At 28.1% G+C, this 20,270-nt stretch overlaps 1 protein-coding gene across 1 annotated transcript in view; it reads right to left on the bottom strand.

The window, feature by feature from the left end:
- Window positions 1–20,270, bottom strand: part of Hexo1 (beta-hexosaminidase 1) — a 72,911-nt gene that overhangs the window by 8,761 nt on the left and 43,880 nt on the right. The window contains exons 5-6 of the mRNA XM_075378251.1: window positions 7,707–8,039; window positions 4,574–4,923 (exon numbers count right to left, since the gene is read on the bottom strand). Coding sequence (XP_075234366.1) covers window positions 4,574–4,923; window positions 7,707–8,039 — 683 coding nt within the window. The remainder of the gene's footprint in view (window positions 1–4,573; window positions 4,924–7,706; window positions 8,040–20,270) is intronic.

Raw genomic sequence — 20,270 nt, 5'->3', positions numbered from 1 at the left:
CTTAGTCGCTTTAACTTCCTTGTAGTTCTTTGATAGCCTATGATTTAATTTAATTATTATTTTAAATTAAAATATAAAACAATTATTTAGTGTATATTTGTAAAATATTATATTTATTCCAATTTTAAAACTGCTAACCTTTGCTGCTGATCCTGCTCATTGACCTAGTTCATATTTTTGAGTTACAGAAGGCCAAGTTGGAGTTACATATTAAGTAAAAATCTTTAGTAATGATAAATCTTTTACGTTTTACCGCTCTATGTCAGTAGTATACTCAATATTAAATGAATCAGATTACTGAATAAACAGAATAAATAGTATGTAATGTAGTGTCAGTTCTTTTTCCATCATCAGAAGAGACTGTCAACATTATAAATAACTAATTTCTGGTGGATTCACATTTTTACACTGATATTGTGAAAGTTAAATGGACTTCTTACCTCTAAATTTTTAAATTCAGATTTAAAAGAAAATACATGTATCAATGCTCATTAAACGTGGGCAAGGCCTAATTAAAAGTTCAATGGTTAGTTTAGAAAAGTGTTAAAATTTTATTTGGTCATCAATAATCGTTTTATTGTTAAATTTTTTGGTGTATATTTTCAAATTTAAGGAATTTAAATTTGTTACTATTGACGTCCAATACTGATTTGTTTTCTATACTTAAAAATATGTATTTTTTACCTAAAGTGCTGTGTATAAACTTTTTTAAATGGTATCAATACTTAAGTACGAGTAAAAACAAAAAATTTAGATTTTTAGAATGTTTTCACTGCACAGATACAATAAATAGGAACATAATTATATGTTGCACATTAGGAAAAGAATTGTTTCAATTGTAGGAATTAATTACGAGCATATGAAGTTTAAATTCCTTACACTTCAAAAAATGCACATAATAAAAATATAATTGATGAAAAAAAGTTGAAATATGATTTTTAACATTGAAAACAATACAATTAATTTAAATCATTAAAAATGCATATTTTAATAACATATTCAAATGTGATATTAAAGCAATAATTTTATTATGTATTATTGTAATAGCAACAGAATAGTTCATTTTATCTTAACTTCTGAAATAATGAACATACATTTTTATAATTTAATGTTCTAAATTATATTCTTAATCGTTTAAAAAAAATAAAGAAAAATATGTTTTGATGAAGCAGAGATAGTACTAAAAATAATGAATAAAAAGAGTAAGAGATAAAAAATAAATTATAATAAGTAATATTTTGAAAATCTATTTCTGATGAAAAAAGGAAGTAGTTATTTGCTCATGAATTGATTAGAGAGAGTTAATGAAGAAAATGTATTTATAAATATTAAAAGAAATCATATTAATGAGTATCATTATGGAAAAAAGTTAATTAATTATGAGTTATTAAAAACCTTTACTTTCCATGAAATCAAATAATATAATAATCATATAATCAAATAATATAATATGCATTTTTAAAAATCTAATAAAATGAACCAACAGACATTTAGTGTAACAAATATTTGAATGAACATGTTGAATATTATGACATATCTGTGCTAGATGGTCAATGATTCAAGGACGAACAAACAATCATAAGCAACTATGATATTATGTAATCGTATTCATTATGGATAAGATCAAATAGTGCCATGCAAAAATTATATTTCCAGCATGTAGTTATATACATATACTTTAAGTATAGCAAACATTTTAGAACAGTGATATAGTTCTGATAATAAAACTTTGGTTTTGAAAAATATTAAGTATTTAGTTAACTACATACAAGTCACAAAATGGATTTAGTGAAAAAAAATTGTTTTTATTTTAATTTGATAACAAAACAATATTTATTTAATTTTAAAGCGATTGAAAAATAAATTAAATAATTTTTATTCAGTGTAACATTCACTTAAATAAGTTTGCTTAATGTAATTATTTATATTCTGTCATACATCTGATCAAAAATAAGTGAGTAATGATATAAGTGTTTGAATTCAAATTTATTATTATTATTATTATGCTTTTACGGCCAACATGGGACCACTTAAGTCAATTTTAGTTGGATCTTTTCTGAGAAAAGCATGTTATTTTACTCTTTCAAGCTGCCCAGTATTTCTTCATCCGTTCAGATCTTGCTTTCTTTTCTTCATCCGTAAACACCCTCTTCGTTGTATTTTGTCGTTTGTCTGTCTTTTGTTTAAATCTAATGCTTTTATCTTTTAGCTTTGTAATTTTTCCAGTTTTATTCTGTAGGTCAGTCAATTTTATATAATAGTAAAAAAAAAAAAATTACGTTTTAATAGAGTATATCTTCATAAGGTAATAATTAATGACTGCAGTGGTTCACTAATATTAGATAGATTTCATCAGAAAGCTACCTATTGTAATGGGTACCATGAATCAACTTCCGGAAAATTTTGGCACATCTTCGTATTTCACATCTCCCCAGACCCTAAAACCACTGTCAGCTCAAAAGTTTATATATACATATCTATATATTTCACTTTCTTGTGAACAAGAGTACTGCTATAATTTTGGGCCAATCACTTTCAAATTATTCCTTAACATTAACTCAATCCAAAATTTCGGTCAAGTTCGTTAATGGGCAAAATCAAACCATTGGGGGGGAAATGGAGTGACTTGAAAAATAGAATATTGCTATAACTTTCATATTAAGAAAAATATTGAATTCGTTTAAAGTTCCTACTATTATTTGGAAAAAGGCCTAAAACTTATCTAAGTAAAGGTTTTTGATATCAGCAGCCGTTGGCTAAGAGGGTGGAAAAAATGGGGTTTTGAAGACAAAAAAAAATCGTACCTCCGTTAATAGGCTCAGTATCAAATCGGTTTCAAGTGGTTGTTAGTTCTCTAAACATTACCTAAAACATGTGTCTGTAGCAAGTTTTGATATGACCAACCCCTACGGCAAGGGATGACCAAAATTTTTCTGGAATTGTAAGATGGTGCTTATAATATGCTAAACATGTGAAACATTTTTCACATGCAACTACTTACTGTCGTATTGAGTAAATTTAAAGTTTTTCTTAACTTTAAGGTGGACATTTTTTTAATCCCCTAATTAGCACCAGTGAAATCTATGCCTTCTGAAGTGCAGAAAGGGATTTTTTTATTTTAATTTATTAAATTGCAGCTTTAAAACAGCTGTCAGAGATAATAATCTATTATATTCATTAAAAAAAACAATTTTATAATTTTTTATCATATCTCTCAACTAATTAATTATCTCCAAAAAATTTTAATCTACTCAAGTATCACATAAACCTTCAGTATCAGATATTGATATGGTAAAACAATTTTAATGTTCGAGATTAATTAATGATATGAAAATAACCAATAAATTGTGATAACTCACATCATAAATGAGTATTAAAAAAGAAACTTTAAGAATTTAAAAATTAAAAGAATGCTTTTTTTATAATAATTTTGAAATATCTGTCACCAACTGTTAATTAAGAAAGTGCTCAAATATTAGATTTTTCAAACTTTTCCCTAATATTATAATGTTAAAAAATATCTCAGAGATGAATACTAGTTTAAGTGTAGAGTTAACATCCATTTTATGAGAAATAAAAGTTAGGGAATTGTACTAAAGGAGCTACTATTCTTAAAATTAATATATATATTTTTTTGAGATTGACTCACATAGCTCTTTCCGTAGAGTGAACTTCAGGCTACTTTTATAGAGTATACTGAAGCTTTCGAATATAAAATGATATTATAACCTTTATGATGTATTTTTTTTAATTAAATTTTTATGACAATAAAAATAATATTAATGTGATTGAGTACCTGACAATAGCAAACGATCTTGGAATATTACAGAAAGCATTATTTTCCATAAAGAACCTCATTTATAACTTAAATATACTGGTAGCAGATAAATATAATTCAATGAAATCTAAGTATCTTTTCCCATTTCAAGTAAACTGATTGTTAATCGCTATTCAATTCAAAGAGTTTTTTATAACTGGTCTGTAATACATCTTTAGTTAGGAAGGTTCATTACAAAAGGTAGAAGTAAAATCCTGGCTGATGTGATGAAATTTTTCCATTTGGTGATAGATGTATCAAAAAGAGTAATTTAAAAAAAAAATTAGCCCATTTAAATAACAACGTAAATAAGAAAACCATAAATATTAGGAAAAATGTCCAACTGAGAGCTGGCCATTATGACAGGAAAAAGGCTTTCAGTATGTTATTGAAGCTGCTTCAATCAATTCAAGTGAAATGATTTCAGAACAAGGTGAAAATGTTTAAAATATAATACATTAATTGTTGAAGTTGAAGAAGAAGAGTAAGAAGAGAATATCTGTAGATAAAATAAAAGATTATTTTTTATTTATCTAAGCAACTAGAGGCTAAGGTCCAGTTACAATTGGAAAAAGCAATTGTGCTTTTTTTATGGATGGAAAATGAATTTTGTAGCACATAACAAATTGTATACTTAATGGGATTCAGATCTAGATCCTTCTGGATGAAAGGAACTGATACTACCACAATTAGGACAGGTATTCCACAATGGGTAATGGAATACCTTCTGCCATAAAATTACCACAAAGTACGTACCTTTTAGTCATCCACTCAGTAATGTCTGTTGTTTCATTCCAACACTGAAAATGTACTTCATCACCTCCCATATGAAACAAAGTATCAACATCAAAAACATCAAATATATCTTGATAAAGGTCATTTAGAACACGCGAATATAACATATCTATTGTTGGATTTAGTTGTCCACACGGTGGTTCAACGCAATATTGATTCCACGGTTGCTTATTAAAACATACAACCATTTCAGGATATGTCCATTGCCAGCCTTCTCCAACATGTGCTGGTGCATCAAATTCTGGAATTACTTTTACACCTTTTACTTTTGCATACTCCACAATTTCTCTTATATCTGATGCTCTATAAATCTTTAAAAAAATATACATATATATTTATACACGTAAAAAAATAAATACAAATGCTAATAACTATCAGTGGGTTATATCTATAACTTTCCGTCTATTCATGAAAATGCTATGAATTACAAAATATAGTAATTAATTTTGCAATGAAAATGATAATATTTTTTTTTTCTTTTAACCAGTTAAAGATTTCACATTAATAATTGTAATTAAAAAAGCTAAAATAATAAACAATGTTGCTATAGGTTAAATATATTCTTAAAAAATAAATAAAATTGTGTAATGAGAAGGAATTTGAAAGCAATTCATGTATTCAATACAATTCACTATGACTTCGTTTCAGTGGATTATCATTGTTAATAATATAGAAGTGAAATAGAGATATTAGTAAAAAGTGTATGTTTAAAAATTGAAAAATAAGATTATTATATATTATACTAAGAGTGGCTATAAATCATTCCTAGTTTAACATTTTAGGTTCCTGAATAAAATGGAAACTTTATTGCAATAGCTTGATTGTTTTATAAATTAAAAACATTCTAGGAAAGAGAATCCTGGGAATTTAGGATTTGAAATAATAAAAATATATAATAATATGACTATAGTTCAAATGTTGCTGAAGCTAAAATTACTTTAATTAAAGTAGTTATTAATGCTTAGAAACAAATAATGAATTTAATATTATGCAAATGTTCCTAAATCAAATATTAGTAATTTGCTTGATTTTATTTTTTTTTTATTGATGAGAGATATGGAGATTATTGAAATTAATTGGATTATTGGATTATTTGGATTATATTGGATTATTATGCAGATTATTGGAGATTATTTTGAATATTTCAAAGACAGAAATATTCAAAATTTGGACATAGAGAAAATTATTGGAAATTAACTTGACAGATGAAAAGAGAAATACGGAGAAATTATTCCTTTTTTGAATCCCTGTTATAAGGAGATGATACTTGGTCTGTTTATTTCTCACTAACGTGCAACTAACTGATATAAATTTCTTACATGTTTTCCATATCATTATAATTTGTATATAGAAATGTTTAGTCAATTAAAAACATTTTAATAATCTTTATAAAAAATAATTATTGAAATAATTTGTAGATTTTTTGCAGAAAAAATTGATGTCAAAAACTGTGATGGCAAGTATTTTTTTTTATACTTTCCACATGTTTTTGTAGTAACCTTTTTTCTGGTGCAATATTGGTAAATAATATTAATTCTGTTTGAAATAGTTATTTTACAGAATAATCTAGCAACAATAAGTTTTAAAATTAACAATTATATTCTAACAGCAGACAAATCACATTAGTGTACACAAAAATTCACATAAGTACATGTCAAAGTTATTATGATGAAAACAACTCTTTATTAAAAGGGATTTACATAACAATCTACTATAATAAAGTTTTATTTAATTAACAAACTCTTTAATTATAACTTCTTATTTTACATCATACATAAAGATGTGATCTAAACCAAAATCATGTATTTTGTTATATTTATTTCTCAGCGTAAACTTATAGCATTCAGTTTAAAATAACATACATGTCAAATTATTTGGTAATACAAGTGGTTACAAGTTTTGGAAAACAATTTGGTTACAAGTGGTTTAGAAATAGGTGTGCCATGTACAGCTTTTCAATAGTAAGAAGATAGAATGTAAAAGAGAAATGGATTTTACAATGAGAAAATGTCTAAAAACTAGACAGTTCAGATATTATAAAATTATAGTTCAAAGAAAGAAGTGTTGGAAGGTACTAAAAAAGAAGCAACAGAATGGATTAAAGGTTAGACAATTTTTTATAGGGATGATGAAAATCAGAAAGGTAACAAAAATATGCTGGAGTGTAGAGAAAGACAAAACGCTGAGAAAACTAGAAAAGAATCCATCAAAAAGGACATAAAAAATGTTTGAGAGTAACTTATAATGTTAATCAAACAATAATGATTTTACAATTCTAATTCATATTAGTACCTAACATAACAACAAATTTTACATCTTTTATTGTAGGAAAAAATTTGCTTAATTTTTCTGCCTTCTACTTCTAATTACTGGTAGGTTGTTAAGCGAGCAGTTAAACTAATTTCATAAAAAATTTACATTCAAATAAAGAACTCAAATTTATGGGTTGCTCTTTCATATCAAGCAAACTACCACTGTTCCAAACTGTTATACTACCAGGCACATATTTCTTCATAACTAGTTAATTACACAATTATGAAAGATGAATTATAATAATTTATAGAATAAAAACATATTACTAGTTGCAGTAAGTTTTTTAAAATACAGAAAATTTTTGTGACATGGATATTTTATCTTTTGTTCTCTCTTCATCAATACCATCTCAATGAATGGAAAACTTGATTTGGAAAATTTTGATGTTTTCCAACATCTGTAGTTTTCATAGCTCCTTCCTCTTTTCAGTCATCTTTTTCTCTTACATCTATCCCGGGTTTGAATCCTGGTCAGACATGGCATTTTCACGTGCTACAAAAATTGCCATTCCATCTCATCCTCTGAAGCAGTACCTAACAATGGTAATGCCAGAGGCTAAAAGTAATATAGTTTCTTAACCAATGATCTGAAACAACTGTTCATGAGAATGACAACAGAGAGTTTTGCTCAAAAACCAAAAATATTATTTATAACCAAATCAAATACTCCAATCAAATGAAATAATGCATATATATATATATATCTCCATTAATAAAATATATATAGTTTTTATCTTGTTGTAGGTTACATATAATAAAATAGAGAAAACAAAAGCAATTACCTTGTCTCTGCTGTATGCTCCATATCGTGCAAATTCTGGCATGCTTGGTGGTTCAAATGGAAAACTATGTGTATCTGTTATATGCCAATGAAACATATTTAATTTATTAGCAGCCATACCATCTAATGTTCTTTTTAGTGAATTTAATGATATGAAATTTCTTGATGTATCCAATGTTAATCCTCTATAAGGATAAGCTGGTTTATCGGTAATAGTTATTTTTTGTGGTATAACCATATTTCCTTTAACTTCATCATACACAATTAATTGTTTTAGAGTTTCTAATGCATGTCGCACACCAAAGTACGTGTCAGCTTTAACATGAGTCATAACCTGTAAAAAATAAATACATAAAATTAGTGAATTATATTGAAAAAGGTATTGTATTAAAAAAAAAAAAAAAACATTTAAAAGTTGTATTATAAATAACTGTTAATGTATATCTGTTAATAAATATCCTATTTAATGTATTTGCAGTAGTAATCTTATAAATCAAGGCTCAATAATTCTAGTACATCAATTACCAAAGATACAAATCATACATTTATTAATTTACAGTTAAAAAAAAAATAATAATTTAAAAAAATATTTTTTTCACAATCTGGAGTTGTTTTTTATGATTAATTCAACATATAAGCTTGGAGTTTGTGTGAATGTGCACAGGGTGAGAATATAATGCACAATTTTATAGTGGATGGCAAAGTACCAGTCCTGACTAATTAAATGTAAATAAGATTTTCAAAAATGGCTTATTTGCTAAGACTCTGCCAAGAAAATTGGCATGGGACTTTCGGGGGAAAAGTTTAAGATGGCATGAATACTGTGGCATGAAGGTCAGCAAGGCTGAAAATAAATTGAAAAATTTATTTTACAATTAAAAAAATAAATTGAGAAACAGTATATCAGAATATATTTTTTAGCAAATTGACTTTTGTAGGGTTTTTCTTTATTTTTATATTTATTTTAACTATAATTTGAATGAATCACTAAATGATTAAAATAAAAAGTATATGAGGATGGAGGTTGAGATGTATGTAATTTTTGTAACTATATTTTCTTATTTCTAGATGATCTTGTATTTACAACAGCTGATAAATACAAATATTTTAATAAAATAAAATTGATGGAAACTTTAGAAAAGGAATTTTAAAAAATATTTTAGAAATACGTAATACTTATAAATAGGTAAAGGCAGACAACTTTGTAAATAGTATGAGAAATAACAAAACTAGGCAAAGAATATAAATATCTAGGGATCATCTTGTGGGTTAAGATTAACAGTGAAAAGAAAAATATTAAGTAGGCGTGTTAAAAGAATTGGTGGTAATATAATTGTTAAATTTAATTTTATGGTCAAAATAAATAAAAATTAGACAAAATTTGGGTTGGAATATTATTATGTACCCAAATGTGTGTTGAGAGATAAAAGAAGGATACAATTGCAATTGTACAATTGCACAGTATTGAAATTAGAAAAAGTTAGAAATGACGGAATTAAGATAAAAGTGCATAAAATCGATAAATGTAATGGTCTGTTGATGATGTAATGGGCACAATAAAAGAAAAATATTTGCGTGAAGGTAAGACATAGTTAGGATAAGGTGATAGAACCCACCGGGTTGGTCTAGTGGTGAACGCGTCTTCCCAAATCAGCTGATTTGGAAGTCGAGAGTTCAAGCGTTCAAGTCCTAGTAAAGCCAGTTATTTTTACACGAATTTGAATACTAGATCGTGGATATCGGTGTTCTTTGGTGGTTGGGTTTCAATTAACAACACATCTCAGGAATGGTCGAACTGAGAATGTACAAGACTACACTTCATTTACACTCATACATATCCTCATTCATCCTCTGAAGTATTTTCTCAACCATAGTTACCGGAGGCTAAACTGGAAAAAGAAAGAAAAGGATAAGGCGATAGAAAAACTGCACTTATTGTAGGTATAAGTTGTACAGCAAATAATTCTAAAAGAGTGTATACCCTTGGTTGCTAGGAAATGCAGTGAGGCAATGGGTGACAAGAAGGGCAGCAGCTTTATTTACAGTAAATTTATTTAAAATATTTTTAATTTAAATATTAAAATAGTATTTTAATAAATAAATAATAAACCAAATTGACAAATTTATATGAATAATTCTAAGAATACTAGTTATTTTTTTGACACATATTTCTGAAATTTATCTAAATCCATAATAATAAATAGATAAGAAAATGCATCTTGGCACACAAAAAAAATAAATTTTAAAATTAATCTTTCCAGTTACTGATTTTCATATTTTATCTAGTTTAAGTACTTTTGCATAAAACTTAGCTTCTTCAGATTGGATTTAAAAAATAATGAAAACATTAAAATAATAAAATGGAAGAAAAATTCTGTTATATTCTACCATTAAAACAAAGTTAACTGTTCTATTATTATTACAAGTGAAGTATGAAACTATTGTTTTGTATTATCAAATTTAATTTTATTTTAAAATAATTTACACTAAATGTATTAAATTTCTAAGTTAATCATTATGTTCAAATTTGCTTATTCATCAATATTTTCATTACTTTACATATTGTGTATTTCTTTTTGAGTATAATGTATTTAAATTTAATACCACTGATTTTTAATACCAACATGTTTTCTGTGTTTGGAAATATGTGTTTATTTTTTATAATAAGATTACATTATATTATTTTTCAAAAATGCTGCATCTGAATTTTTCAATTTATTTAGTCATTAGGAGAAATTACACAAACAAATTAATATACAGTTTGAATATAAAATATTATATTAATATGATGAATTTTAGTGGTAGTATTATTCTCAATTTACGATATACAGTGAAACTGAGTACTCAATTTCAGCTTTACTTTAAATTGTCCAGATTTAACAAAATTTAATTTGGTGAATCTAAATTGGGGAATTAACTGAGAACTGTGGCTATACATTCTATTTCTAAATTACATAAAATAAGTTCATTTATTTAGCTAATATATAGTTACATGTAACATATTTACTGTGAACTGCAAAAAATTACTTTTGCATTTAGTCAATTATTAATCCATCACATTAACTAGTGAACCTGTGAGAGAGGATCTTCAGCTTTCATTCACAAGGCCCCCTCAATACTACCTACAGCCACCATTCTGTTTTTTAGTTCAGATTAAAAACACATACTGGTCTGATAGTCCATGTTTTTTTACAGATACTCCATAAAAAAGGGATGCTTCTACTACAGGCTCATAAATAAGTGAGCAATATCTTATATATCTTTTGTTACAGAATCAATTTTATATGATTGATCTAATTATATATATATATATATATATATATATATATATATATATATATATATAAATAGTAATATATATAGGAATATTTACTAGATAATAAATAATAATAATAGTGCTTATTTATTGTCAATTGAAAATTACATATACAATTCTATTCAACCTATTTATCCTTGACGCAGGTAGCAAAAGAAACCTTTAGTGCTTCCTGCGAGTACCATTATACCATTATTTTTTTTTTGTCTTCAGTCATTTGACTGGTTTGTTGCAGCTCTCCAAGATTCCCTATCTAGTGCTAGTTGTTTCATTTCAGTATACCCTCTACATCCTATATCCCTAACAATTTGTTTTGCATATTCCAAACGTTCCCTGCCTGCACAATTTTTTCCTTCTACCTGTCCCTCCAATATTAAAATAACTATTCCTGGATGCCTTAATATGTGGCCTATAAGTCTGTTTCTTCTTTTAACTATTGTTCCAAATGCTTCTTTCTTCATCGATTTGCCGCAACACCTCTTCATTTGTCACTTTATCCACCTGTCTGATTTTTAAAATTCTCTTGTAGCATCACATTTCAAAAGCTTCTAATCTTTTCTTCTCAGGTACTCTGATCGTCCAAGTTTCACTTCCATATAACGCTACGCTCCAAACATATACTTTCAAAAATTTTTCCTAACATTTAAATTAATTTTTGATGTAAACTAATTATATTTCTGATTGAAGGTTCGTTTCACCTGTGCTATTCAGCATTTTATATCGCTTCTGCTTCGTCCAGCTTTAGTAATTCTACTTCGCAAATAACAAAATTCTTCTACCTCCATAATCTTTTCTCTTCCTATTTTTACATGCAGTGGTCCATCTTTGTTATTTCTACTACTTTTATTTTGTTCATGTTTATTTTCATGCGGTAGTTCTTGTGTAGGACGTCATCCATGCTGTTCATTGTTTCTTCTAAATCCTTTTTACTGTCAGCTAGAATTACTATATCATCAGCAAATCGTACCATCTTTATCTTTTCACCTTGTACCGTTACTCCGGATCTAAATTGTTCTTTAAAATCATTAACTGCTAGTTCTATGTAAAGATTAAAAAGTAACGACTGCCTTTCTTATTACAGCTTCTTTCTGATGTTCTTCAATTATTATTACTGCTGCTGTAAATGTTAGCAATCGTTCTTCTAATTTGAACCCTAATTTTTTTAAATGCTGAAGATTTTATTCCAGTCTATGTTATCGAATGCATTTTCTAGGTCTATAAATGCCAAGTATGTTGGTTTGTTTTTCTTTCATTTTCCTTCTACTATTAATCTGAGGCTTAAAATTGCTTCCCTTGTCCCTATACTTTTTCTGAAACCAAATTGGTCTTTTCCTAATACTTCTTCTACTCTCCTCTCAATTCTTCTGTACAGAATTCTATTTAAAATTTTTGATTCATGGCCAGTTAAGCTAATTATTCTGTATTCTTCACATTTATCTGCTCCTGCTTTCTTTGTAATCATGACTATAACACTCTTTTTGAAGTCTGATAAAAACTTCCCCTTTTTCATAAATATTACACACCAGTTTGTATAATCTATCAATCGCTTCCTCACCTGCATTGTGCAATAATTCTACAGGTATTCCATTTATTCCAGGAGCCAGGAGTCTATTCCTTTCTGCCATTCAAATGCTCTCTTAAATTCAGATCTCAGTATTGTTTCTTCCCTTTCATCCTCTTTGACTTCCTCTTCTTCCTCTACAACACACCATTTTCTAATTCATTTCCTCCATATTACTCTTCAATATATTCCACCTATTGACTTTGCCTTTCGTATTATAAATCGGTGTATCATCTTTGTTTAACACAATATTAGATTTTAATTTAGGTACCCAAAACTTTCCTGTACACTCTATCTATTTTACCAATGTTCATTTCTCTTTCCACTTCTGAACACTTTTCTTTAATTCACTCTTCTTTCGCTAGTTTGCACTTCCTGTTTATAGTATTTCTTAATTGTGTATAGTTCCTTTTACTTTCTTCATCACTAGCATTCTTATATTTTCTATGTTCATCCATCAGCTGCAATATATCGTCTGAAATCCAAGGTTTTCTACCAGTTCTCTTTGTTCCGCCTAAGTTCGCTTCTGCTGATTTAAGAATTTCCTTTTTAACATTCTCACATTCTTCTGATGACTCCTTCCTTAGTAGTCCCCACACCCGGAGATCCGAACGGGGGAGGAGTTTACCTCCGGAATATTTTAACAAGGAAGGTGCTTCCATCATTGCTATATGAAAATTCAGAGAGCTACATTTTCTTGGAAAAAAAGCAGCTGTAGTAGTTTAACATTGCTTTCAACTGTGCAGTACTCAGAGGACTGAGTGATGTTGATATGGTCGTTTAAGTTGTTCTGACCTATGCCCTTAACAACTACTGAAAGAGCTGCTAAAATTTACTAAAGTTTTATTGGAGTGATATCTTTTCACAAAATTTTGCATTCGCTCTATTTCTTAAATCAAGGACTTAGAAACATCTTCAATCTGTTCATCAGTCTCTGAAAATAGTATTTTCTCTATCACCATATTTTACTGTGCATTAAGAAGCTGTTCCAGTGAATTCACTGTTGAATCTTTTGCAGTGAATTCACTGTTTTGGTCTTTCACTAGCTTCTCCACATCAACATTATCAAATTTTAATCCAGTCCTATTATCTATAAATCCAATATCATTGGCAATATCAACAGACTTAGTCTCATACCAGATACACAGTCTGGCTACAATTTTCTCCACGCTTATATCAAGAAGTTCTGTGAACCGCTATCCTTCAGATTTTATCAATAAAAGATAAACAATGAAGGATATTCAAATGTTTTTCCAGAATTTTCTGAGAGTTAAATCTGTGTCAGAGGTTACCTCTACTTAGGGAGTAGGAATTTCACTGTGATAAAAAACTAAATTCCAGAACTGACTTGTCTTGCAAAGCTGGAGGATGAGCAGGAGCATTGTCCATCACAGTAAGGTATTATTTTTAAGTCAGTTCGTTTTCTTGGATGTATTTTCTATGGCTTGGAGTAAAGGTTTCATGGATCCACTCAATGAACAATTGCTTGGTTACCTAAACCTTACTATTAGTCCTCCTCATAACAGACAGTTTAGTTTTCATTATACTATTTTTATTAAACAATTTTGGATTCTCAGTGTAGTAGACAAAAAATGGCTTGACTTTGAAGTCCCCACTTGCATTTTCACATTGCGAAAGAGTTGGTCATTGACTAATCTCCTGGCAAAATCTTTTTTTTCTGAGTGTTGAAGGTCCAATTTGGTAATTTTTCCAAATAGACCAGTTTCATCACAAATGGATAATTTCTGGAGAAGACAGATCTCTCATATATTACATGTTCATTAAATTGTTACACATATTTCTTAGCAGCTTCTAGGTCTGAGACTGCAGGCTCTCTAAGCCTAATTCCATTATGTATTCTAGTTCCCTGGAACTGGAATTCAGAGGAATTCTTCCTCTGTGGCAGCAATTGCTGTTTTGATAGATGGCTTTCTAGATCGAAAGCGACCACGATTGGATCCTCAATGTCCTCATGTATTGGTAGGTTTCGATTGTCCAAAATCTTCTTGTACTCTCTTATAAGAGCATTTATATGGCACAGATTTGGGAGTGATATGTGGCTTAATACTAGGAGCCATTCCACAGGAGTAGACCTGATAACCCCGGCAATCATTCTCATAGTGTTATTGAGTTAAGCATCAATTCTATGAACATGAAGGCTGTTAAGCCACACTGACACATAATATTGCGCACCTGAGAATATTATTACAATTGACACACATACACACACACACACACACACACACACACACACTCGATCTACACCATATGTTCATCTAATTATAAATTTATCTAAATAGATTCATATTTAAATCTTTCTTGGAGTTCATGATCAAAAAGTCATTCAGATCAAATCAGCGGTTTCTGAGTTTTAAGTACCTGATGTTACATAAAAATTAATATTTTGTTTATTTATATACAATGCATAGTTATCTGTGCATAGATTACAACATAATAAGCTATAAACATTAAGAAAAATGCAATCTACTTATTATATTACGTCATAAATATTGACGGATAAACATTACTGAATATAAATCTGATCTTTTGAAAAAAAAATAAAGGTAAAATGAGATAATGTATTAAAATATAATTTATGAATATACGTTTAATCAATATGAATCTGATATCTTTTGAAAAAATAAGATAAAAGGATAATGTATTAAAATATAATTTATATATATCTTTATCCGATATTAACAAGATCTTTTCTTATTTTATAACAAGAAAGTATGTTCTTTTTTAAATATATTGTTAAGCAGTCAAACTTTTTTAATAAACTCAACAATACTTTTTTTTTATACAAAATGTAAACTAAGTTAACTAAAGTGCATAAGACGAGTTTTTTTGTCGTAAAATATATGCATCTAAAGTTATTCGTTTTTAAAAGGAATAAGCTTCTTAACTGAGAAAAAAAGTCAAAAGAAATGTTTGAAGTATATAAAGTAAATCACTTTTCAGTTACTTTCTATTCTTCTACCTTAACATATAATAGGAAACGCGAAACTAGTTAAACTGTTTTGGTTTATATGCAAATATCTTTCCTTTTTCTCTACATCTGATATATTGCTAATTAAAAAAAAAAAAAAATAAATATAAAAAATAAACTTTTTTATATTAAAAAAACACAAATAAATTATTAGCATAAAGGAAGGTTTTTTAAAAATAGTAGTAATCCCTAATTTCATTTTGAGATTATAAGAACCATGCTGATTTAAATTTATCTTCAATTTAAAAATATATACTTTAATACCTCAGAAATCAGTATACTTAATTATTTAAATATTACTTAACAACACAGTATCTTTATATCCTTAAACCAGAATAACCCAACTTATTTTTCAAAATAGTTATATTTTGAAAAATAAGTTGAAATGTTCATAATAGTGTAGTTAGAATTCCAGTAAAAGGAGGTTTACCTGTTGGAATAATCACACACACACACACACACACACACACACACACACACACACACACACACACACACACACACACACACACACACACACACACACACACACACACACACACACACACACACACACACACACACGCGCGCACACACACACACACACACACACACACACACACACACACACACACGCACACACACACACACACACACACCCGCGCGCGAATATTATATACGGTTACACAACAGGTACCCGACGAAGAAGCGAGAAGGACTTTCTGCCTCTCCGTAAGGGGAAATAAGTTGAATTAAAAATTCGCATGAAGGCGCATACAACACCGCTTTGTCTCTACGTGTGACACAATTAGATGTGCTCCAAGCATATCACAACGTCTTCTGATGTGCTTGAAGGCGTCACTCGAGCTCTCAATGACAAGATCCAAGTGACGATCACATCCCTCAGGCCGGCCTTCGGCAATTTCCAGAAGGAAACCGTGGCGCTGCTCGTGGATACTGTTCGTAAGTTTCATTTCACGATATGAACAGGATCCGTATCGGGTGGGTCAGCTGCCAGACAGGAGGAGGGAGCGAAGCACTTTAGGTACTCAAATTCGGGCCACCTTTCATCTAAAGTGTAAGGGTCGGACCGCATGACCCCTTGTTTCAATATTGTTAAAGCCGGTCACAGGAGGTCCGAATGTAAAGAAGGACAAAGATGAGCGGTCTGTGAAGCTACAGAACTGGTACAAACAGTGATGAAAATCTGAAGCAAAAATATTAAAATAATTTTTTTAATCTAAATCAATTTATCTTTTTCGGAAGTGAATAATATTATTATAACAGAATAAAAAAAAAATTACAGTGGAAAATCAAAATCTTGTATGTCATTCTTATGTTTGTAAATACCAATTTGAAAGATTGCATAATCGAAAGATTCTACATCAAAAAGGTGATAAATTATAAAAAAATCAAGGTTCAATTTAACAACAATAATGAATGTTAAATTATTCAAGCGCTTTCGGATTTTATTTGTCCATCATCAGGAATAATCGATTAATTATAAAGTTTATAGTTATGCATTTAAATAGTAGAATAGAAATTAAAATGAAATACAATAAATGATTAAAATTTGTATATTCATAACAGTGGATTGTGAAGTATTAAAAGTAAAAAAGTCAGTCATACGTTAAGTAAAAAATCTTGCTTGTATACGTTTTCGCATTTTAGGCTATATATTTCTAGTTTCTCTAAATTAAATTTGTTATCATGTTTTATTGTTTTGGAAGGACTTTCATCATTTATATAATTTATTATTTTGCTGTTGGTTGTATACGCCGTTTTTAATTCAAATTTTAAAATATTTTATTAAATTTCCTATGGTTTATATTATATTCGATTTGGACATATTCAATAAATTAATATTAATAATCAAATTATATACAAACTAAAAAATAAAATATATATAAAAGACAAAATAAAACCGGGAAAAAATGTATTATGTATATATATATATATATATATATATTCTTTTATTTATTTATTGCTGTTTATTCATTTTTTAACGTATCTTTATGAATTGCGCCACTAGATAGCAGTATTTGATAGTACTAGGTAGCGTACAAAAACTTGATAATGTACTTGAAATAATATAATTTAAAAGAAAATATTTTACAGCTTGTTTTAATAGTAAATGCTCTTATGTAAATGAAAGTACTAAAAATGAAACAATTTTTTTAATTCCCATCACTTTAAAAAAAAAATAAAAGTATTAATTTACAAGAGTTTACACGAGTTTTATTAAAAAAGGAATAAATAAATAAAAAAAAATTAGATTTTTTAAAATCGAATTTAACGATAAAAATCGAGGATTACACTTACAAAGTAATAATTAATACTATTTCATTAAAAAAGGAAAAATATGGTATGAAGTGAATGATATGACTATCAACAAAAAAAAATTAGCCGCGAAATTCAATTTGTTTGTTCTAGAAAGGCAATAAATTTTAATAATAAATATATAAGATAAGATAGTAATACATAAAAAAAGTAAGAAAATAACTTAACAAAATGCAAAGAAATAAAAAAAAAATTACATTGAAATTGTAAACCGTACGGTAAAATTCTCGCAGATATTTCTTCTGCTCAAAAAACAAAATTTTTTGTATAAATAGAACTGGTTTTAACAAAACGATACTGATATCGTAAAAGGTAAGACACTACATTTCTATTATAAAAAATCTGTTATTAATTTTGAATTTTGTTTAAAAAAAATACATGTTAAATATATGTAATAGACAATAGATATACAATAATACATAATAAACAATGTTTAAGCGTTCCATGTAATAAGCAAAAAAAAGGAAAAATTGTTACAAAACTCTTACCGGCCCGATTTCATTTATTAAACAACGAATAATACACATCACATTTACAGAAATAATACAATTCTTATGATTATTCATTGTTTAATAAATGAAATCGGGCCGGTAAGAGTTTTATAACAATTTTTTTCTTCTTATATGAAACGCTTAAACATTGTTTATTATCTATTATTGTATATTTATTGTGTATTACATATATTCAACATGTATTTTTTTAAAGAAAATTCTAAATTAATAACAGATTTTTTATAATAGAAGTGTAGTGTCTTACTTTTTTGATATTAGTCTCATTTTGTTAAAAACTGTTTTATTTTAGTACAGACATTTTTGTGCGGAAGAAATGATATCTACAAGACTATTACCGTACGGTTTACAATTTCATTGTAATTTTTTTGGATATATATAATAGTATATAAAAATAGGTATACAGCCTAAAATGCGAAAATTGCGATCTAAAATATATCGATATGACTAATCGTTCATTTTCAATTGAGAATAAAAGAACACATTAACTGCATAAATAAAGGAAATAAAGAACTGTCGAACTTTGCGAAACATATTTTAGAATACAATTATAATTACAATCCAAACGAATTTATTGATGTATTAGAATATACTAATAATTATCATTAAACTAATATTTTTGAAAAATTTTAATTTTTTTAAATAATAACAAAGTGATAAACGAACAAACTAGATTTGATAACGATATTCAATTCAACAAATCATAAACAATAATTAATTAATAGGTTGGCTAAACTGCTTTCTTTTATATTTCATAACAGTTTAGAATCTCTTACGAGCAAGCCTTTTTTATTCAACGTATGACGTTTTTAACTTAAATACTTCACAATCCACTGTTATGCATATACAAATTTTAATCATTTATTTTATTTCATTTTAATTTCTATTCTACTATTTAAATACATAACTGTAAATTTTATAATTAATCGATTATTCCACTTTTTTTTTGTCTTCAGTCATTTGACTGGTTTGATGCAGCTCTCCAAGATTCCTTATCTAGTGCTAGTCGTTTCATTTCAGTATACCCTCTACATCCTACATCCCTAACAATTTGTTTTACATATTCCAAACGTGGCCTGCCTACACAATTTTTCCCTTCTACCTGTCCTTCCAATATTAAAGCGACTATTCCAGGATGCCTTAGTAGGTGGCCTATAAGTCTGTCTCTTCTTTTAACTATATTTTTCTAAATGCTTCTTTCTTCATCTATTTGCCGCAATACCTCTTCATTTGTCACTTATTCCTGATGATGGACAAATAAAATCTGAAAGCGCTTGAATAATTTAACATTTACTATTGTTGGTAAGTCGAATCTTTATTGTTTTTATAGTTTATGTAACATACCAACGGTACTAAGAAAATTTAAGGTGTTAAAATTGTTCTTAAAAAATTATTAATTAGCTAAATTTTATAGTATCCAATGATTTTCTTCCGTTTTATTAAAAAGATGTTATTCTTTTACTATTAGAATAAGATAATAATGTTTTTTCAGTCAATGCGGGGATGAAATTTTTTTTACAATGGCTGTATTCTAGCAATATATAATATTTTTTAAGTATTTCCTCTACACAAAAATACGTGTATTATATCATAATAGTTTGGTTTGCTTGGCATTTCTCACGTCACTACCCTATTCGGTCACCCTAAAGCATAAGACCGAGTGTCTGTGCCACAAACGGCAACTGAGCCTTGAACAATTTAGCGACTAACATAGCTCCTAGAGCTTAAATAACAGCGTGAGCGGACTAAGCGTGATGCCATACACCATCGGCTTACGTATCCCTATCTTTTTCCTGTTTAGCCTCCGGTAATTACCGTTCAGATATTACTTCAGAGGATGATATGTATGAGTGTAAATGAAGTGTAGTCTT

This window comes from Lycorma delicatula, chromosome 11 (assembly GCF_047948215.1).
Source record: "Lycorma delicatula isolate Av1 chromosome 11, ASM4794821v1, whole genome shotgun sequence".
Lineage (NCBI taxonomy): Eukaryota > Metazoa > Arthropoda > Insecta > Hemiptera > Fulgoridae > Lycorma > Lycorma delicatula.
This window is presented reverse-complemented; position numbering and strand designations above follow the sequence as displayed.